The 23488-nt window shown below is 33.7% G+C and overlaps 1 protein-coding gene across 1 annotated transcript in view; it reads left to right on the top strand.

Moving 5' to 3' along the window:
* The first annotated feature begins 4450 nt into the window (after nucleotides 1-4450).
* LOC133335087 (protein Wnt-6) overlaps nucleotides 4451-23488 on the top strand; it is a 60234-nt gene continuing 41196 nt past the window's right edge. Inside the window, exon 1 of the mRNA XM_061543391.1 lies at nucleotides 4451-4557. Coding sequence (XP_061399375.1) covers nucleotides 4496-4557 — 62 coding nt within the window. The 5' untranslated portion in view covers nucleotides 4451-4495. The remainder of the gene's footprint in view (nucleotides 4558-23488) is intronic.

Here is a 23488-nt window from a genome sequence, read left to right as displayed (position 1 = left end):
CAGATGGACTAAAATTATGAAATTGTTGCCAGGAAGTTTCTTACTCGATAAGGATCCGAATACATATTGGGGTATCGATATGAAACATTTTGGCCATTAATAAGAGCTTCATCAAAAATCCACTGCATTGGCATTTAATGTACTTAAAATGAGTAATATCGAAGTATGCTAAACATTTCAAACATATATTTGAGGATCTTTGGGACATTTGCTGAACATTTTCCGCGAGGAGAAGCCGAAATTCGAAGGACCAATATTATATATTTTAGTATTGTGTATTACTTTCCATTGTTTACACTGTGACGCAAAATTGAACTCATGGTCTGGATTGGGAAAATTCCTTATGGGGATAAAAGTCCTGGGGATTATTTCAATATTTCAGACTAATTTGACAATTTTTCTTAATGTTCAATTTATTCGAATTTTATTAGTGTTCATACATATAAGGTTTTCTGAGCAAGAAATATAGAGAAAAAGGACGATGCAAACATGCGATTATCGATTCCTTTTCTTTGAAGACCCTATCTGAAATCTTATGAGCGAATATTAGAATATTAAGAGGTCAAAAAATCGAAAACATCCAATTTGTTCTTCTGGGTTTTTAATATATTCAACAAGGATTTTCATCCCCATAAGGAATTTCTAACTCCAGAATCGTGTTGCATAGTTTCAATAAAATCCTCATGATGCTGAGTAGCTGACAATGAAGCAATCGACAGATTTGAGGTAAATTATACAGTTTGTATTTCAATTGTAAGAAGAATTTTCTGACGGCTAGGGAACAAATTTCCAACTTATAACCCTCACCACAGAAAATCCTCCCAGCAGGATTATCCAAATATTTTTGGAATCTTGATTTAGAAAGTTCCGCAAGTATTAATATGAACCTTTAGATCAATAGGACTATAAAATAGGTCGACAAGGAAGTACATTTTAACCATCAATATGTGCCGAATCGATAGAATGCTTAACATATTCCCAACATGTGGAAACAAACCTGCATACGCACAGGAAAATAATAGAGCATAAAAGACGCCACCTGGCCCTCGAGTCGAGAATGACGTATTTCAAATTTGGTTTAGCATACCAATTAAAAAGTCATTGTCCTGACTCAGAAAATTTTCAATATAGATTTGTCGATGTCATAGCCTACATATAAAGCCCCGCCCGATTTTAGTTATTTTGATTGTCCTAGACGTATTTTCTGGCCGAAGTGGCTATAATTTAGTATTGTATGGGTTCATAGTCCCTATATAAAGGCAAAAAACCAGAGATGACTAAAAATCGGCATTTTGGGGTTTCAGAAGATAAATTATGTAAGTCCATATTGTGATATAGCGCCCATAAAATGTCGTATGTAAGTATAAAAACGACATTTATACTTATTACAATTTTAATATAGTCTCATCTGTTCCATTTTGTACTGGTTCCTATTACACTGTGCAACACAAACCTGTAAGGAAAGTAATAAAGTCGGACGGGGCCGACTATATGATACCCTTCACCACTATGGGTATATTAAACAGGACTATTAACATGAAATTGGATGAAATAAAATATGTGATATTTATCTAAATGTGAATCTACCTAGATCTATCCATAAACATGTCATTCTTTAGTTACAATGGGACAAAGGTATGTAAATCGACTTCAAACAAATATAAATAGGTCATCCGTTGGGCTATGTGTGTACTTCTAGAAAACGCAACTACGTAATTCTATGCTCAATTTTGTACGTTGTGCAAAATTTGATGTCAATCTGACTAACATGAGGAGTTCGATGCCCAATTTACTTGAAATCGGGCGGAAATATATATGGAAGCTCCATCCAAATATTAAGCGATTTCAAACAAACTTGTCACAGGTTAGATTATACTAATTTCAGAACGTTTTGTTCCTATCAGCCTATTGGTTCCTTTGTGCGTCAATTACTTAAAATCAATCTATAATAAAAGGGAGCTATATCGAAATCCGGACAGATTTTCTCGAAACTTGACAGACATCACTCTAGGCTCAATTCAGTACGTTATGCCAAATTTCGTGCAAATCGAAGGATATATAGGGACTTTGGTGCACCATTTACATAAAATCGGACGAAACTATATATGGGAGATATATCTAAATCAGGACCGATTTTCTCGAAATTTGGCAGACATCATTCTAGACCTAAATAATTAGGCTGTACCAAATTTCGTCCAAATTAAAAAGATTTGACCGTTTACATTAAATCGGTTAAATATATATATGGGAGCTATATCTAAATCTGAACCGATTTTTCCCAATTTCAATAGGGTTCGTCCTTGGGCCGAATAAGTGGCTTGTGCCAAATTTCATCCAAATCGAATCATAAATTCGACCTGTGCTTTGTTTACAATTTAACATCTACAGACGGACGGACGGACAGACAGACGGACGGACATGCGTAAATCGACTCAGAAAGTGATTCTATGCGTATTCTTAAAAGGAACCATGTGTCTATCTCGTTTCCTTTTGCCTGTTACAAACATATGCACAAAGACATAATAACCTGTACCACAGTGTGGTGAAGGGTATAAAAATAATTTTGGGAAAATTCCAAACAAATAATGATGATAGAGGGTTTAAAAATAGATGACACATGTATGGGCATTTTGAAAATTTACATCGGGATGTAACCCAAAAAGGCGTAGCAACATTTCCCATTTCTAAGATATTTGAAAATGTTCGAATTCCTTGCATTTTAGATATATTGTGTCTTTGTACTCTCTGGAGTGATATTTTCGGTCTCCATTTCCAGAATTATTGAAAACTCATTTAAAACGGGGTTATAGCAGGTCAGAATAGTCCACAAAAATGTTCGCCATAAAGTTTTACTTGCAAATCAGTCTAAACGTCAAACGTCAAACGTATGAAAACTCATTTTAGGATTAAAACCGATCTCATTCCGAGTTTATGGCTATTTTTCCCACTAAATGTCGTTTTAGAAGAATGGTATAGAGGGCAATAATAATCTCCATCAAATTTTAATATAAGTTACTGAACAAGAGAAATCTGTATATATAATATAGATAGCGTATATATAGACGTCAATTTGGGACAAAATACGTGTTAATTAAACACCTTTTTTTATTCAAAAGTATTCGATCTCAATCGCCCCAAATTTTCATTTTAATAATATTTAACTTATTTTTTTTCTCAGTGTATGGAATATTGTGATGATAATTTAAAAGTCCAGTTTTATGAAAATTCCAACAAACATTTTGTTGTAGTTGAAAAGGCTAAATCAATACATTTGCCAAAAACAACAACAAAATAAAAAAAAAACTAAAGACCAGACAAACTCTCATACAAATTAAGTAAATCAACAGCAACAACAACAACAAAACCAACTAAAGCTTAAACGCACCACAAGAGTAAACAACAACAAAAAGTAAACTTGCAAATCCTTTAAACTTCATTCACGCCGCAACAACAGCTGGACAAGCAGCAAATAATCGTCAGTCCAATAGTCGGTCAATGTACAAAGTGCCAGTGTCGGAGAAGAAGAAGCAGCAACAACATCACCAGTAGTGGAAGTGCAGAAAGGAATCATAAGAAGTTCCCATCATTTTCAAAGCGGCTTTTAAAACTATTTTTTATGTGAATATTTTTTTTTTTTTGTTTTTTTTTCTGTTTCGATCACCTACCTTACCTCACCATAACCTCCTACTTCTCCGTGAGACTCTTTGGTGGTGTATTTCCCTGTCATTGGAAGAACGGGTACGGGAACAAAGTTGAGGTCCGAAAGGGCAGAGCGCTAAGCAACTCCTTGGTCAATCTTTTAACTCCTTTTTCTTTATATTAAAAACAAAACAAAAAACAACCGAAAAGCTAAAACCAAAACAAAGTTCCGATAAAAGAAAATAAAAAACAAAGAAACAACAAAACCAAGGGCAGACACACATTAAAACGTATTTAATATTAACTTTCCAAAGAACGAATCAGTACGCGTGAGTCTTTACAAGAAAATTGACGCGTTTTTTTCCAGTAGGGGCTTCATCGAACCAGTGAGAGAGAATTCGAAAATAAAAAAACGCAAAAGTGAAAAAAAGTTTTAATTCCATTTGATCTAAAACTGATCAATATGATCGATATAATAATTATCCAGTGAATCATCAATCATCATTTCTGTGAGTGAGTGTGTGTGTGTGAACATGTATCTAGCAGCATCAGTGACTCACTCAAAATGTTTGAGAAACTAACAACAACAAGAAAAATATTTCAAAATATTCTCAGTGACAAAAAGAAAACAAACGGGTTTAAATAATTCTCATTAACTTGATACGACTATTTTATCGGATCACTTTAGTGGATAACACTTCGTATTAAAAAAGTGATATTTTTGTTATGCTGTGTGTTAATGTTATCGCATCGTGATATTAAATTACTTGATTTGAAATCAATTGACAATTGTCATCATTTGTTTGGAATCATTTTGTGAAGCTGCACCGGGTTTCATAAAGGCAGCGTTACGGATATGCGGTTATTTATGGTATTTGCAATTGTCATATTTGCAATGCCAATAACCGGATTTGGTTGGTAAGTAGACATTTTTTATATTCGTTTAAATATACAATATGCATTAAATTAACACATTTTGAAATTTATGCAAAACAAAATCTGTAAAAGAAACTAAAATTTATTATAAATTATATCATGAGTGACAACTCGAAATAGATTTAATCAGAGATAATGAAATCGATTTCTGTACCGTTTTTTACTTTATCGACTTAATTACTATTAGTTAGTTTAACATGCAATTAAATGACGTTATACCTAAACTTGAATCGACATAGTTCAACTTCAATATACACTTTGCAAATCTGCAAATATATATCAGCTCTGCATCCAAAGCTATGCTTTGAAAATGTAAGCATAAAAGTCAGTTCTCCATCCTAAAACTATGCTTTGAAAATCCACGCTTATAAGAAAGATCCTCATCCAAAAAATATTATTTTAAAACTCCAAACTTACAGTTCAAATTGCCATCGAAAAAATCCACGCTTATGGTGTAAATACATCCCGAAAACATTCTTTTAAAAATGCACACTTATAGCATAGATATCATCCCAAAAATATTCTTTTCAAATCCACGCATAAGAGCCAGAAGGTCATCCTAAAACTATGCTTTAAATGAACACGCTTATATATCTTAATTTCATCCCAAAAATATGCCTTAAAAATTCAAGATTATGTGTTTGATATTCATGCCAAAAATATGCTTTAAAATCAACGATTATAGTTCAGATGGCCATCCCAAAAATATGCTTCGGAGAAACCACGCTTTAAAAATCCACAATTAGATTCTGGTTTCTATAAAAAATATGCTTTCAAAAATACACGCTTACAGGCCAGATCGTCATGCTAAAAATTCAGCCAAAAACATTCCTTAAACATCAATGACTATATCTCAGTTTGTTAACCCAAAAATATGCTTTAAAAATTCTAATTGTAAAAAATATTCCTTAAAAATTGACGGTAATGGGATCATAATGTCATCCCAAAGATATGATTTCAAAAAATCCACGCTTATAGGCCATTCATTGATTTCTGAAGGAAAAACTTACAAATTCACACAAGATGTAGTTGGCTGTTCTGCGAAAATGATCTCTAACGCCATAAAATGGTCTCCCAGAACTTTGAGTTCATGAATGTACAATCAGGACATTCTTGCTGCATCACAATTTGTATGGCAGATCTCTCAGAAAAGTATCTCTACTTAAAAAAATACATACCTTCAAAATATTAAAATTTGCAAAAGAGGGCCTAGATTGGCCTCTGTTTGGTCTGACGAGACCAAAGTGGTTTATAATTAAATTTGAATAGAGCAAAGCAACTAATAAATAAGTGAAAATAAATTTAAAATTCTTTTGTTTATAAAATAAGAAACCAAAACCACGCTACTGTATGTCAGTTCGTTAGCCCAAAAATATGCTTTAACCAGTGAGCGGAGCAGTATATTCGGACGGGACCGACCATATGATGCCCTACACAACTTCCAGGAAAATCTAACTTTCTGTGGTTCTATATTCTGAGCTTGAGCAATATTTCTCCATATTTGCACCCTCTTGACCGACTAGATGAATATTTGTAATATTCAGTAGACTAGGGCTGTACTTGTCTGAATTCTCTTTACCGTGGCTTATGTTGTGATGTTGCCTTTCAATTCTGTACTATAGATCGACTCGAAAAAGCATAACACAAAAAATTAAGTTTTCGGTCCACTTCATCCCACTTCATCGTAGTTCTTGGCCATAACTGGAATCTCATGAAACATTTCAAAGCGATTAGCGCTATATTTCCGATCTCTAGTGTAGTAATGGGTTACTAAATAATATCTCAGGACGTTAGCACCTGTAAATATTTAAGTGTAACTCCCACATCAGAGTACATACAGCCAAATAATTGGTATCAATTTGAAGGTCAACAACTACTCTTGGATATACTATCAACTTCTCGTAGGTGCTTCAGGGGCAAATATATTCGCCTGTATCGCATTTACAAATTATAATGGACGGACGGACACACATGTCTAGATCGACTCAGCTGGTCGAGATATGACGATCGGTATACTTAAAGGTGGGTCTAGGACCAATATTTCGCGGCGTTACAAACTCTTGGGGCTGCACAAAGCTATAATACCCTGACAACATAGTTGTATAGGGTATAAAAATTCTAATAGAATTAGCCTACTGACCTCCAAAAATATTCCTTAATTCACGGTAATCCCGAAAATATGCTATGATAAAAATCGTCATGCCAAAAATATGCTTAAAAAATCCAAATATAATACGTCTGATAGTCTCCCAAAAATATTATTTTAAAATCCATTCTTATAGCTCAGATATTTAACTTAAAAAATATGCTGATAGTCCTCAAAACACAAAAAATAATTATAGGCTGATTCCAATTATTATGAGGGTGCTAAAATATCGGCTATCCTTGCATTTTAGGTATATGGTGTCATTGGCAATACTAGGGATATAAATGTGAGGAATATTTTTGTCTAATGCGTTAAACCTCAGTCGACTCTCTGAAGGGGTCTTCTCGATCCCTTTTTCCACAAATTATTGAAAACTCGGTTAAAACGTGGTAATAGCAAATCAGAATATTCTACCAAAATGTTCGACACAAAGTTTTACTTTACGTCTTTATAGACCAAAACATCGACATCATTAAAAATATGAAAATACACTTTAGGATTTAATCCGAACTTTTACTGTGTTTGTACCAATTTTCCTACTAGAAGTGGTTTTAGAAGGATGGTATAAATGACAAAAATATTCTTCATCAAATTTTAGTGTAAGTATGTCTCTCATTTTAAAGAGAACAACGTAGGATTTTTTGAACCCATCGAGTATGCTTTTTTTGAAGAATATTTCTAGAAGAACAGGTCTTTCTGAAAGGATCCGTCGATAATAAGCGTGGACATTTAGAGAATATTCTTTGAAGGGCCTGCGAGCTATAGCCAGAATTTTAAGAATATTTCTCGGTATTTTGAGGAACTTGGCGTTACGGATAATTTTTTTAACATCTTTAAATTACAAAATATGAATTTTGTAAATGATAAAAGCGATTTTTATTTGGAAAATATTCACATTACTTATCGTTACATTTTACATTACCCCCATGACTTCCATTAACAAATTTGTCCATATTACCACATATGAATCATTGCCATGTGTTTCAATCATTCATCAAATGTAATTGTGATGAGTGCAGTTCCTAATCACATCGCTGACAATGTTGCACTTCCTGTTAAACTCATACCAATTAAAATCTACACTCATATGTATGTCTCTTTTCTTATATAAATACATAATACCAAAAAAACTACATACATATATAATATATATTGTTATGGTCACAAGACGTCATCTGTTGACAACCTTCAAAAATCATACGCTTGATTTATAAAAATCAAACAAACTGATGGACCTTTGTCTTGGCCATAACAGATCAGTGAACGAACGGATATGGCTCACGAAAAAATAAAAAAGAAGAAAACAAAAATGTGGATGGATGCACCAAGCAGTTTATTTCATTCACAAGCATAATTATTGGCAGTTGGCACACACTCTACAACTACCACTACACAAACACATTTACGCATATAGACACACTCACACATTTGTACACTGCTCTCATAAACTTGACACATTAAAATGTAGAAAATTAATAGAAAATTTCACGGCATCAAACATGACAACACACACAGGAAATTGTCACTAGCGACAAGAAAACGTAAAAAAGAAGAAGAGCAACCAAAAATATCAAAATCAAGATTAGACCAACAAGCAGATAGTCTAAAAAAAAAAAAAAAAACAAGTGAACAAAATTAAACGAAACGAAAATAGTCAAATTGAGGATGCACACACACGGCATTTAAAAATAGCCACCTAATGGTGGACACGTCGTCAGGTAAGGGTAAGGCAAAGAGATGTCCTTATTAAAACATCAAAAGCTAGATTTTTCAAAATCTCAAAAAAGTGTCAAAATCAAAATCACATTGACCATGCAAGACGAAAGAACGCTCACGTCCATCATGCGGTCCATATGGTTCTTCAGCTTCTCATCACATGGGCGAAGAGAGGTGAATTATTGTCATTACTATTTTTTTGTGATCGGTCCGACGATAGCAAATTTATGAAATAGTGTCAAATTGTTGAAAAATACGAGGGTTGGGATCAAATGCAGGTGGGATTATTTCTTGGAGGACCCGCAGCGGGAATATGTTTCTGAAGAACGAAGTATGATTTTTTTAAGAATATTCCTAACGGCCCTGTGATGTTTTTTTACGAATAGCTCGTAAATATTCTTCGAGCTATTTCTATAAAAATTTTTGAAAATTGTGACCAGTTATAAGTTTGTAGTTTTAAGAATATTTCATGGAGAACTTGTCGAGCAATAAGCGTGGAGTTTTTACGAATATTTTTGGAAGGAAGGAATTGTGAAGGAAGAGCCACAAGCGTGGCACAAGACCTGCTTAGCAACAAGGACGGATATTCATCTGAATATTTTTGGAAGGACCTGCATAGCAACAAGGGTGGATTTTCTTCAGAGTATTTCTTTATACTCCCGGCGTTTTCATAACAATATTTGCATAAGGACCTGTCGGGACTTTTTTCAAAGATCAAGCATTACTTTTCTTTGAACTGTAAACGTGATCTTCAAGAATATTTTTTAAGAATCTTCCGAGCTATACGGGTGGAGTTTTAAGACTATTTTTAAGGGACAATAAATATATTTACGAAGACGCAAATGCGGATTTTTATAAACTTTGAACTTATTTCGTGACGTGGATTTTTTAAAAATATTTTCTTTGAAACTCCATCAAGGCGTGGGTTTTTTAAGTTTTTTTTTTTTTTTTTTTTTTTTTTGAAAAACCACCAATGCGTGGATTTTTGACGTCTTATCAAGGCGTGGATATTTAAAAAAAATATTTTTTTGAATACTTTTCAAGGTGTGGATATTTATACCCTTCACCACACTGTGGTAGAGGGTATTATATGTCTTTGTACATATGTTTGTAACAGGTAAAAGGAAACGAGATAGACATATGGTTCCATTTGAGAATATGCACAGAATCACTTTCTGAGTCGATTTATGCATGTCCGTCCGTCCGTCTGTAGATGTTAAATTGTAAACAAAGTACAGGTCGCATTTATGATCCGATTTGGATAAAATTTGGCACAAGTCACTTATTTGGCCCAAGGACGAACCCTATTGAAATTGAAGAAAATCGGTTCAGATATAGCTCCCGTATATAGTTTCGTCCGATTTCAGGTAAATGGTGTTCAAAAGTCCATATATATCTTTCGATTTGCATGAAATTTGGCATAGAGTTCTGAATTTGGTCAAGAATGATATGTTCTAAGTTTCGTGAAAATCGGTTCAGATTTGGATATAGCTCCCATATATAGTTTTATCCGATTTTATGTAAGTGGAACACTAAAGCCCTTATATATCTTTCGATTTGCACGAAATTTTGCGTAGTATACTGAATTGGGTCTAGAATGATGTGTGTCAAGTTTCGAAAAAATCGGTTTAGATTTAGATATAGCTCCTATATATATTTTCGTCCGATTTAAGATAAATGGGCACCAAAGACCCTATGTATCTTTCGATTTGCATGAAATTTGACACGGTGTACTCAATTGGGTCTTGAATGATGTGTGTTAGGTTTCGAGAAAATCGGGTCAGATTTAGATATAGCTCCCATATATATTTTCCTCCGATTTAAGATAAATGGGGCTCTAAAGTCCCTACATATCTCTAGATTTGCACGAAATTTGGCATAGAGCACTGAATTAGAATTGTGGAAGTAGGTTCAGACATAGATATATATATTTTAGTCGATTTAATGTAAATTGTGCACTAAAGACCCAAAGTTTGGCCAACCGGCACACAATAGTTGTTATGAATATTCATGGGAATTTTCGTGACTTTGAGATGAAAATCTATTCCTACCATAGCTCGTGTGTTAAGTTTCAGGAAAATCGGATTAGATTTAGATTTAAGTTCATTCAACTTCATGTCAATGTTGCTTCGAAAAAGGCGACGTCTGTTAGGATACATATGTAGAATATACCGAAAGTGGTGAAGGGTATCATATAGTGGGCCCTGTCCGACTTTACTACTTTTCATCCTGGTTTTAAAAATGTTTTAATGTCTTTTTAGTTCCTTCAGAATTTTTTGGAGAGGATTTTTTAAAACTAGTTTTGAAGTTCCACCAAGGCGTGCATTTTTTTAAATATATTTTGTATGCTCCATCAAATAATATTTTTTATTAAAGGGTCAGCCGTAGATTTTTCAAAAAATTTCAGAGACCATTTTCTTTTTAAAGACCAAGGATGAATGTTTTCAGTCCATAAGATTAAACCCCATAAGATTAAACCCCCTGTCAGTCCAGAGGATTAAACCCCCTAATTATTCATAAGTACAAGACGTGGATATTAGGAAAAGTTTTTGATGGTCCAGTACATTTGTTGTTCCAGGACATTTCTTGAATATTTTTGTGAGGCCAAGATTTTACAATTTTTTAATTGGTTGAATTTTTAAGAATATTTTTCGAAGGGTCATATTGTGATAATTATTGTACTTTTTAGATTAACTTTAGGACGCTGAGTGTACTTGTAAGAACTTTTTGGATCGGCCAAGTGATTGTATCGTTTTAGAAGGACTAAATATCACTTATTAACCTTATGTTAAGATTATAATTATCTCTCATGCCGACTGTAGCCCCTCCATTTTTATTTACAAAATTTTATTTATGAATGTAAAATTAAAAATAAAAAAAAATAATTGTGAAAAATGAACTGAAATGTCAACAGAACATCAATTGACAAAGAACTTGGCTAGTTTGTTTATTTGTATATCTTTTTCTTGTTTCCTTTTCGACCATTCAGTTCAAACATAAAGTCTGTGTATGATGGTGGTCCAACACACAACTTATGGTTGGTTAAACTTATGCAAGCGTGTGACCGACCATTTGTTGCAATAAAAATTATATGAAACAGAAAAAACAACAAAACAAAAAAGAGAAGAATCATAAAATTAAAAATGGATTTGGCGGCTTGTGCCTCTTCTTTATTTTATTTGTTGTTGTTTCTTCTGGTAATTACAACGGCTAACGGATAGACTGCATGACGATCGACTGACACCCACATGACTTACACGGTGTACTTATTTATTTATGTACAAAAATATCAACCATATGTTGGGGTGTGTGTGCGATTTTTCATATTTATGAAAGCCAAGAAAAATAAAATCAAATTATTTCATTTTATTTTATGAACCAGTAGCAGTGTTAACAGCAGATGAAAAATATTAAAAATAATTATAGACAAACCAGCATTTATATACATACAATAGTGTGCATGTTTGTTACCATACGTGTGTATGTGTAGATTTGCAGTGCAGTTGTAAATCATACACGTTCCAAATCACATGAATATGAAAATTTATTCAATGAACTGCACAAATGAATTGCTTTGAGGAGTGGCTATTTTAAATGCTAACAAGAATCAGATGAAATGAATGAAAATTTCTAGATACGGTACAAGGTGGAGGTAGACAGATAAATTGGGGGGACATCAAGCAGAAAGTGAATTTTTAGAATTATACTTTATGAGTTCAAATAAAGCATGGATTTTTCGATAATTATTTTGGGGACTTTATGTGAACGAGGATTTTTTAAGAAAAAGCTTTAAGCCATACTCTATCAAGTTATTGATTTTTGAAAAATATTGTGGATTTTTTTTTAATTTTTTTTTTTTTTTGAAGTTCCATCAAGGCTTGGTTACGAAAAAAAAATATTTTTTGAAGTTCATCAACGAGTGGATTTAAAACATTATATTTTTTGCTCCATCAAGGTGCGGATTTTTTAAAGATATACCAAGGCGTGGATTTTTTAAAGATATACCAAGGCGTGGATTTTTTAAAGTTACACCAAGGCGTGGATTTTGTAAAGATATACCAAGGCGTGGATTTTTTAAAGTTACACCAAGGCGTGGATTTTTTAAAGTTACACCAAGGCGTGGATTTTTTAAAGTTAGACCAAGGCGTGGATTTTTTAAAGTTACACCAAGGCGTGGATTTTTTAAAGTTACACCAAGACGTGGATTTTTTAAAGTTAGACCAAGGCGTGGATTTTTTAAAGTTACACCAAGGCGTGGATTTTTTAAAGTTACACCAAGACGTGGATTTTTTAAAGTTACACCAAGGCGTGGATTTTTTAAAGTTACACCAAGGCGTGGATTTTGTAAAGATATACCAAGGCGTGGATTTTTTAAAGTTACACCAAGGCGTGGATTTTTTAAAGTTACACCAAGGCGTGGATTTTTTAAAGTTACACCAAGACGTGGATTTTTTAAAGTTACACCAAGGCGTGGATTTTTTAAAGTTACACCAAGGCGTGGATTTTTTAAAGTTACACCAAGGCGTGGATTTTTTAAAGTTACACCAAGGCGTGGATTTTTTAAAGTTACACCAAGGCGTGGATTTTTTAAAGTTACACCAAGGCGTGGATTTTTTAAAGTTAGACCAAGGCGTGGATTTTTTAAAGTTACACCAAGACGTGGATTTTTTAAAGTTAGACCAAGGCGTGGATTTTTTAAAGTTACACCAAGGCGTGGATTTTTTAAAGTTACACCAAGGCGTGGATTTTTTAAAGTTACACCAAGGCGTGGATTTTTTAAAGTTACACCAAGGCGTGGATTTTTTAAAGTTACACCAAGGCGTGGATTTTTTAAAGTTACACCAAGGCGTGGATTTTTTAAAGTTACACCAAGGCGTGGATTTTTTAAAGTTACACCAAGACGTGGATTTTTTAAAGTTACACCAAGGCGTGGATTTTTTAAAGTTACACCAAGGCGTGGATTTTTTAAAGTTACACCAAGACGTGGATTTTTTAAAGTTACACCAAGGCGTGGATTTTTTAAAGTTACACCAAGGCGTGGATTTTTTAAAGTTACACCAAGGCGTGGATTTTTTAAAGTTACACCAAGGCGTGGATTTTTTAAAGTTACACCAAGGCGTGGATTTTTTAAAGTTACACCAAGGCGTGGATTTTTTAAAGTTACACCAAGGCGTGGATTTTTTAAAGTTACACCAAGGCGTGGATTTTTTAAAGTTACACCAAGGCGTGGATTTTTTAAAGTTACACCAAGGCGTGGATTTTTTAAAGTTACACCAAGGCGTGGATTTTTTAAAGTTACACCAAGGCGTGGATTTTTTAAAGTTACACCAAGGCGTGGATTTTTTAAAGTTACACCAAGGCGTGGATTTTTTAAAGTTAAACCAAGGCGTGGATTTTTTAAAAAAAAATTTTTTGAAAGCCCATCAAGGCATTGATTTCTATAAAAATTCATTTTTTGAAAACCCATCAAGGCATTGATTTCTATAAAAATTCATTTTTTGAAAACCCATCAAGGCATTGATTTTTTTCTAAACAGATGTTTTGAAAGTCCATCGAGATGTGGATGTTTAAAAACATATTTGTTGAGGATCTATCAAGGCCTGGATAATTTAAAAATATATGTTTTGAATGTCCTTCAAGGCCTGGATTATTTAAAAATATATTTTTTGAAGATCCACCAAGGCCTGAATTTAAAAAATATATTTTTTGAAGATCCGTCAAGGCATGAATATAAAAATATATATTTATGATAATCCACCAAGTAACGGATTTAAAAAAATTTTAGGACTCCATCAAGTCCCGGATTTTTTTAAACATATTTTTTGAAGCTCCATCAAGTCTAGGAAGATCCATGAAAGCGGGGATTTTTAAATACAAATGTTTTATATGTTCCATCAAGACGTCGATTTTTTTTTTAAAAAAATATATTTTTGAAGTTCCATCAAGGCGTCGATTTTAATATATATATATATATATAAATATATTTCAGCTCCACCAAGGAGAGGAATTTTGAAACATATTTTGAAGCTCCGTCAAGGAGAGGAATTTTGAAGTTCCATCAAGGCGTAGACTTTTTTAAAAACTACTTTTGAGCTCCATCAAGGAGATAAATTTTGAAACATATGTTAAAGTTCTTTCACAAAGAGTAATTTTGCAACTTATTTTGAAGCTCCACCAAGGCTGGACAAGGCATACGATTTTTAAAAATATTTTTTGAAGTAAATATGTGAGGATAACTAGATTTATTTTTAAAATATTTGTATTTGATGACTTGAGTATTTATGTGTATATCACCATGATCTGCAAAAAAGTCCATCATTATATTTTTCAAGATCACCATCACCCAATGTCACTGCCAATAGCATCGATTCCATATAAATATATACAATAAAAAAGCTTCATATTGCTAACAAGGGTTGCAGATGTCATTATTTTCATACGTCAAATGCACAACATCTGGAATAGTTTTATAAAAACAAAAAATGAATGATGAAAACTTAATTTTAGCGAAACGTTGATACGCTTCGTTTCACATCTTTGAGAAGAGAACCTTGACGGGCGAAATTCAAAACCAGAAAAAAAGAAGGCGTGGCTTTCTGTGTTATGCCTATTTAGTTTGGCGATATTGTATTGCTCCTCATTTATTGTTCAGCGTATTTTTTTTTTTATTCATTACACAGTTCATTCATTCATTTACTCGTAGTGTATTTGTTTTTGTTGCTATTTTTTTTTGTGTTGGTGGTGCTCTGGTTTACGGTGATGATGTATAGATGTTGATTGGGGGCCTTATTTTCTTTGTCGCTTGCGAATTGTGTTGTGAAAACATTGAACTAATTTAATTAGTTTTCAATTAAGTGTGGAAATACGTTTTTCTAATTAACTTATTATTGTTGTTCATTTATTGTTGTTTGAGGGGCAAAACAACAAAATTGCAACAGAAAAAATAAGCATTACAATAATTTATAGACTTGGTGACAGGAGAACGATCGAGAGCCTGAACTATATCGATCGATGATTAATATCTAAAATTAATGGAAATTCACCAAAACAAAATGACATCATCATGGCCTGCCTGCACTGATCGTCATTTGGCCCATTAGTCTGTTTGTGCTGCCGTTTTTATGAGTTCATCCAAAAATTAGAAACAAAAGTGTGAAACGACAATAATGAGTTCAGTTAATTGAATTCAATGACGTTGTTTTGCCTTTAAAAACAAATAAAAATTGACGTGGATTTTTTTTTTCGTTTTTTTTTTTTTTGGCTTGGATATCAATGACGAAAATCCTTTTCTGGCTCGCTTGCCACAATTTGTTGTTGATTTCGTGTGCCAAAGATTACAACATTCTTTGTGGTTGTAAATGTGCTGTGAGATATCAAACAGAAAAAAAGGTTTTCCCCACAGCCAGATTCCCACAGACAAATTCATCAACCTGTAAGGTCTCCGAGTCTAGACAGTTTTCACAGTTGTGAGTCATTTGGATGCGAAATTAAAGAAAATTAGTTTAAAACGAGGGTCGTTCTAAAATTTATAGTTCAATAAATTTTGCATTTCTTTTTTAAATATAATTCCATAAATAGGTAAAGTATAAAGGTGTTCTGTACAAAGTTTCAAGACAAGCATACATAGGTCCATTAAGGCCGGAATTTTAAAAATACGTTTTAGAAGGATACAATTGTTTCCTTCTAACAGGTTCATTATTTCTTCAAATAGAATATTTTCTTCACGACAACATAAGAAATTTCGCTACACCAAATTCCTACTCTACAAGACACTGATACTTCCCTGGTATAGATCAGAAGCATGGGTACTTGCCCAAACAGATGAGGCAGCTCTTGGAGTTTTAAAAGCAAGTCTGCTGATGGTTCACGCAGAATGGTAAGGCAACGAATTCGATGGAAAGATCAAGTGGAGGATGACATATAAAATATCACTAGTCCTTGGGTCAATAAAATGAATCGTCCAATTATATCGCTATTGAAAAAAACAACGCATTATTATGTGAAAGTCTCTCAAAGCAATCCTTATTTTTAAGGACGCTTTATGTTGACAAAGTATCTTAGACAACCTTAAAAAATCTACGCTTACGGATCCGGCCAACCTTCAATGTAATCAAATTTGTAGTAGCGAATGACATTCAAACATATTCTTAAAAAATTCAAGCTCCGATATTCTTAAAAAATCTACGCCTATTCCTCGATAGGACCTCCCAAAAATATTTATAACAAAACCACGCCTATTCCTCGATAGGACCTTCCAAAAATATGTGGAACTTCAGAACTACAGCTTCCAAAAATCTTGGCTATAAATCATTTCACTTTATAGCCTAAATTCTATATATTGCCCATCGTATATAATAATACCTGAAATCTCAAATCATCCAAGACTCTGCCAAAAAAAAAATTAAATAAATAAAAAACATATAAACTCGTACTACAATTAAAAACAAAACAATAAACCACAAAATAAGCAACAACAACAACACAACGTAATCACATTTTTCTTTACGTATTTCGTTTTTTGCATTACCACTGTTTGTTGTGAGGGGGAAGAGGCTATTTGTTCTGTGCGTAACATTAGCAAAATGTTCGGTTGTTCGATCGAATTCAATCAATTGAATACCACTTGGATAAATGGCCAAATGGATAGATAGATGGTCCATTAAATTTTAACCTCAAAGGCAATAATTTTGTTTTTGTTTTTTTTTTCTATTATTTCATTTAGGTTTGACCCAAATCTATTGCAAAATAAAAAGGCTTAAAAAACTTAAAAATAAAACAATGTTGATAATGAATTTTTGTTGATTGTTGTTGTTTAAAATCGATTTATTTTTCGTTAGTAATTATTTTTATAATAATAAAAATATGGACCTTTGAAAAAAATTAAATTTTACGTTTTAAAAAGAGATAACAATTCCCGACATGATGAAGATTTTTTTTCGACTAAACTTAATCGGTAAAAATGGTTCCAAAATATTTCTTAAAATATAGGCCTATAAGTCTATTTTGCTTCGAAATATATTATTTAACTGGAAAAGACCCACGAAAAACACATCGAAACTTTCCACATATTCCTCGGCTATAAAGCCGCATTTGACAGCCCTATCCGTTCAGAGGTGTTTAAAGCGATGTCTGCATTCGGCAATCCTGCAAAATTAATAAGGCTATGCAGGATAATTTTAACTGGTACAAGGTCAGCAGTTAAAGTCGGAAAGGACCTATCGGAGCGCATCGATACCGAACGAGAATTCAGACAAGGTGTCAATTTGTCGTGTGATCTTTTTAACAACCTGCTGGAAAAGGTCATACGAGAGGCAAAGTTGAACAGAAATGATATTCTCTAAACCAAACAACACATGTTATTCGCCCAAGCCCATGACATCGATATAATGGGCGTAACACTGTGACCGATAACAGCCACTATTGGACATATTGAGAAGAAGTCTGGCAAAGTAGGTCTGGCAGTAAAGACCAAGCTGATGGTATCAACGCGCAAGACATTTAGCTTCGAGGTAGTTGTCGATTTTATATACCACGGTACCGTAATACCATAAATAAAAATAATTACATCAGTTTTGAAATTCGGAGAAGGATAGTGTTGGCCAACATATGCTACTATGGTCTAAGTAAGCAGTTTAGAAACAAGGCCACATGTCGCCAGACCAAACTCACACTCTACAAGATGCTGATACTACCCTGGTATGGATCAGAATCATGGGTACTTACGCAAACTGATGAGGCAGCTTTTGGAGTTTGAACAGTGAGCCTACTGATGGTTCACGCAGAATGGTAAGGCCATCAATTCGATGGAAAGATCAAGTGGAGGATGACATATAAAATATCACTAGTCCTTGGGTCAATAAAATGAATCGTCCAATTATATCGCTAATGGAAAAAACAATCCCTTATTATGTGAAAGTCTCTCAAAACAATCCTTATTTTTAAGGACGCTTTATGTTGATAAAGTCCCTCAAACAACCTTAACAAATCTACTCTTTGCTATAGGACCTTCCAAAAATAATCATAAAAAATCTACGCCTATTCCTCGATAGGTCCTTCCAAAAATATTTAAAAAAATCTACGCCTGTTCCTCGATAGGACCTTCCAAAAATATTCATAAAAAATCTACGCATATTCCTCGATAGGACCTTCCAAAAATAGTCTTAAAAAAATTACGCCTATTCTTCGATAGGACCTTCCAAAAATATGTGGAACTTGGGAACTACTGATTCTACGCCTATTCCTCGATAAGACCTTCCAAAAATATTCTTAAAAAATCTACGCCTATCCATGCCTATTCTTCGGTTGGACCTTCCAAAAATATCCTTAAAAAATGTAAGCCTTTTCTTGGGTAGAACCTTTTAAAATATTCTTACAAAATATACGCCTAATCCTCGGTAGGACTCTCCTCCAAAAAACATTCATAAAAAATCTAAACCGTTCCATCGGTTGGACTGTCCAAAAATACGTTTAAAAAATCTAAACCGAATTGACCTTTTTCGGTTTCTACCGTCAAATAAATGTTAACCTTTATGGCTGCGTTAGTTCTCCTGCAGTCCAATGACCCAAATTCGATCTCAGTTGTTATATTTGACCTTCCAAAAACGTAACAACAATACTGATAGTAAGAAGGAAGAAGTCTATTTAGTCAGAACCCAAATAACCAAGATACCAAACAACAGCCATTTCGTTTGAAAAACATATTTGGGGGGACTATATTAACATTGGAACCGAAATATTCCAAACACCCCAGGGGTAGTAGCAAAGTATTTGCAACGTTTCAAAGGTATATCTTAAATGTTGTAAGCTATATCGTGATTTTAACAGACGGACAGAGAGTGCTAAATCGGCTAAGAATTCAATTCTTAGAATAGATATACTTTATGGGTAATTTTTGGCCTTGGAAGATATATTTTTAAAGTTCCCTTCCTATGGTTCCTATATACCTTCAGTAATTCTTTAAAATATCTTCTTTGAAAATCCGCGCTTAAATGCACACTGATAGTTTAAGCAGAAACCCCAAAATGCCAAATTACAACAAATTTAATTAAAAAAACTTTGCCAATGGTCCTCTTTTTTCATGTCTGAAAATTATCGTCAGACCTGCCCAGACTTGATTCCTTTCAATTAAACAACAATAATTCATCCCTCTCCTCCTTTCTGTCACCCCTGTATTCCATCATCCACATCCTGACATTAGATAATTGAAATGATCTTTTATCACTGCATACTCATTTTCTTCGTGGTGGTCCATTTTTTTGCAATAAAACGATTGATTGGTCATAGAAACCTTTCAAAATGTCAAAAGCCACAACGAGTATAATAGAAATCACGAAGAAGAAGAGGAGGACGGCGACGACCAAAATACAGGAAAATCACAACGATATTTAAATTTATTATCTACAATTAGATTTTTAATTAAATGCGCACATTTCCGGTCTAGCAATGTTTTGCCAGCCAATATCATTATGATCGTCGACGTCATTCGACGATGGGACTTGTTTTGATCGATTTGTTCGGTTGGGACTTGTGCCAGCCAAACTGGCCACACAACGTTGGTCATTATTGCAAATCAACCTTAAACCCCCTTTTCTACTGGTTTGTTCGTACTTTTGGCCATGGCTGAAAGATGGCAGCATCCCATCGCTAGAGCCAAAAAAAAAAACAGAGATCGGTCCGGTCAATGCCAATGGCAACAGTGCCACACTTTGCTCGTGTGTTCCAACACACACCACAGGTATTATTTGCCAGTCTAACTCATCTATGCCGCCTGACCAATAAACAATAAGAATTAAACGAAGAAGAAGAAGAGGAGGAAAAAAACTATTCATCGGCCCACAATAATTTCATTGATGTAAAATCCATTCACAACGACAACTACAATAGAACTGAATAAAAATTCATTCAAGAAAATTTGAATTTTCAAATCGCCTCCCTTAAAACCGATCTGATCGGAACGTAACGGAAACATGGACAGACAGTTTGCAAATAAATGCTAATTTGTAGTGATTCTTTTCATTCCTTTTATAATTTGTTAAAAAGTGTTGTTTGCCGCCTCGGGTTCTTCGACTGCCTGCCTTGTTTTCGTCTTTTAACAAATGGTGTCATTTCACAAAATGTTGCCAAATAACATTTTGTCTTTGGTTTGGTGTACTGTACAGTCTCTGCATTGGAATTAGACCAATTCTTTGCACTGCATTGGCTAGGAACAAAAAAAATCAACATTTGCCCACATCTATGGTGATGACATAAATCAGCATGAAAAAATGCAATTAAGATGTTTTGTGTGCAATGCTCAAAACGCTCTAGACTCTGAGATCAGTTGGAGATCTGTAAGCAATCCATATGTTGTTGTTGTTGCTGTTGGGGGTTTTTTGCGTACATTTTTTTTCGCATAAAAATTAGGTCTCTCCACAGTCGCAAAATATCTAATGGCGAAAATATCAAGATAATGAACCAAATAGTACGTCATACATCTAGGCAGCCCAACCAACAGTGCAAATGAGGACAGGACTACGAGGGATGTTATGAAATTATGTTAAAATTGGTCATTGCAAGTTTGACACATCCACTTTCCCTATGGCCACGCGAAAATAATCAAAAAAAAATTTTGGCGCTCAGAATGGCCTTAGCGTGGATTTCTTAAAAATTATTTTTTGGCGATAAGAATGGCCATAGGCTTGTATTTTTTAAAAATAGATTTTAAGCGCTCAGAATTGCCAAGGGGCGTGGATTTTTTAAAAATAATTTTTTAGGGCTCTAGAATGGCCATAGACGCGGATTTTTTAAAAATAATTTTTTAGCCCTCAGAATGGCCATAGAAGTGGATTTTTTAAAAGTAATTTCTTAGGGCTCAGAATGACCAAAGAATTGGATTTTTTTACAAATAATTTCTTAGGGCTCAAAATGACAGTAGAAGGGAATTTTTTAAAAGTAATTTCTTAGGGCTCAAAATGGCAGTAGAAGGGAATTTTTTAAAAGTAATTTCTTAGGGCTCAGAATGCCCATAGAAGTGGATTTTTTAAAAATAATTTTTTAAGGCTCCAAAAGGCCATAGGCGTGGATTTTTTAAAATAATTTGTTAAGGCTCCAAAGGGCTATAGGCGTGGATTTTTTAAAATAATTTTTTAAGGCTCCAAAGGGCCATAGGCGTGGATTTTTTAAAAAATAATTTTTTAAGGCTCCAAAGGGCCATAGGCGTGGATTTTTTTTTAAAAATAATTTTTTTATGGCTCCAAAAAGCCATAGGCGTGGATTTTTTTAAAAATAATTTTTTAAGGCTCCAAAGGGCCATAGGCGTGGTTTTTTTTAAATAATTTTAAGGCTCCAAAGGGCCATAGGCGTGTTTTTTTAATAATTTTAAGGCTCCAAAGGGCCATAGGCGTGGTTTTTTAATAATTTTAAGGCTCCAAAGGGCCATAGGCGTGGATTTTTTTTTAATAATTTTTTATGGCTCCAAAAAGCCATAGGCGTGGATTTTTTTAAAAATAATTTTTTAAGGCTCCAAAGGGCCATAGGCGTGTTTTTTTTTAATAATTTTAAGGCTCCAAAGGGCCATAGGCGTGGTTTTTTTAATAATTTTAAGGCTCCAAAGGGCCATAGGCGTGTTTTTTTAATAATTTTAAGGCTCCAAAGGGCCATATGCGTGGTTTTTTAATAATTTTAAGGCTCCAAAGGGCCATAGGCGTGGATTTTTTTTTAAATAATTTTTTAAGGCTCCAAAGGGCCATAAGCGAGGATTTTTTTTAAATAATTTCCTAGGTACTCAGAAGGACCATAGGCGACGATTTTTTTAAAATAATTTCCTAGGTGCTCAGAATGGCCATGGGCCAGGATTTTTTAAAAATAATTTCCTAGGTGCTCAGAATGGCCATGGGCCAGGATTTTTTAAAAATAATTTCCTATGTGCTCAGAATGGCCATGGCGAGGATTTTTTAAAAATAATTTTTTAAAGCTCCGAAAGGCCATAGGCCATTCGACTGCCCAAAAAGAAGCGTTTTGAAATATTTTCGAATATTCTTAGATTGGTTTTGATATTTTTCATCCGAAAGGATAACAAATTATCTTCCTGCAAACATTTTTCGCTTCTGTATTGTTTGTATGTATATGTTAAATATCGGAACGACCTTCGTACCACAAAAACTATAACATTTGAAGCTTGAAACGTATAAATTAACAGATTAATGTCTAATGAAAATTACAATTGAAATTCATCAGCATGATTTCAATGGAGTCAGCAGACAAACAACAATAGCAGCTATCAGAAAAAAACGTTTGATGAATATCAATTACAAATCACTTCGAGAGCAATGTTGCTACTCATGGAAATTGACATTGTCATGGAATGGTGACCGTTATTTTAATTGACTTGTTGCAACTATGTTCTTGTTATTGTAATAGAAAATAACTATTTTATTGTCATTAATATGGGTTAATTAGAATTACTATGAATTCTTGGAAAAATTCTACTACAAAATATATATTGGTGGTTCTGGTACCTAAATCCGGTTTCATATTTAAAGAAAATAGTGGTTTATAAGTCAATTGAAATTATTGAATTTAAAAACGATTGTCTATATTAATATTGGAATAGTATCTCATTTTCTAAGAATAAAGATTTAAAACTGGTGTAAATTATTTTGTACTCTAATTGACTAAAATTTATTTTCTTCGCACAATTGAGTATCTGACTCAATTTTAAGCTAACCCTTGTTTTTTACAAAAGAACCAAATGATCTCACTCGCAAAATAACAACAAAAAAACCAAATCACTAGACAACTATGGCGTCAGACATTCGAAAGCTAAATGTCGCCAAAAAAAAAAAAAAAACATACCTGCAACGACATCCGACATAATTGCCACAGACACAATGGGCCCAATGCCAGCCACTCAGCCAAACAGCATCCCCAAGAAGACCACCAACAGACGAAGTCACGGCAGTGGTAGTAGTCACCTAAAACAAATAAAAAATAAACAGAAATAGAAAAAATTAGTTGTTACGTTTGAAGATTTACAAAATGCAAAAAAATTAAAGGCATCAGAGGACGACTCTG

The sequence above is a fragment of the Musca vetustissima genome, unplaced genomic scaffold (assembly GCF_032173495.1).
Source record: "Musca vetustissima isolate MV318-11 ecotype Yass unplaced genomic scaffold, APGP_CSIRO_Mvet_v1 utg14086, whole genome shotgun sequence".
NCBI classification, from domain to species: domain Eukaryota; kingdom Metazoa; phylum Arthropoda; class Insecta; order Diptera; family Muscidae; genus Musca; species Musca vetustissima.
Note: the sequence above shows the minus strand (reverse complement) of the source record. Positions and strands in the feature narration are given on the sequence as shown.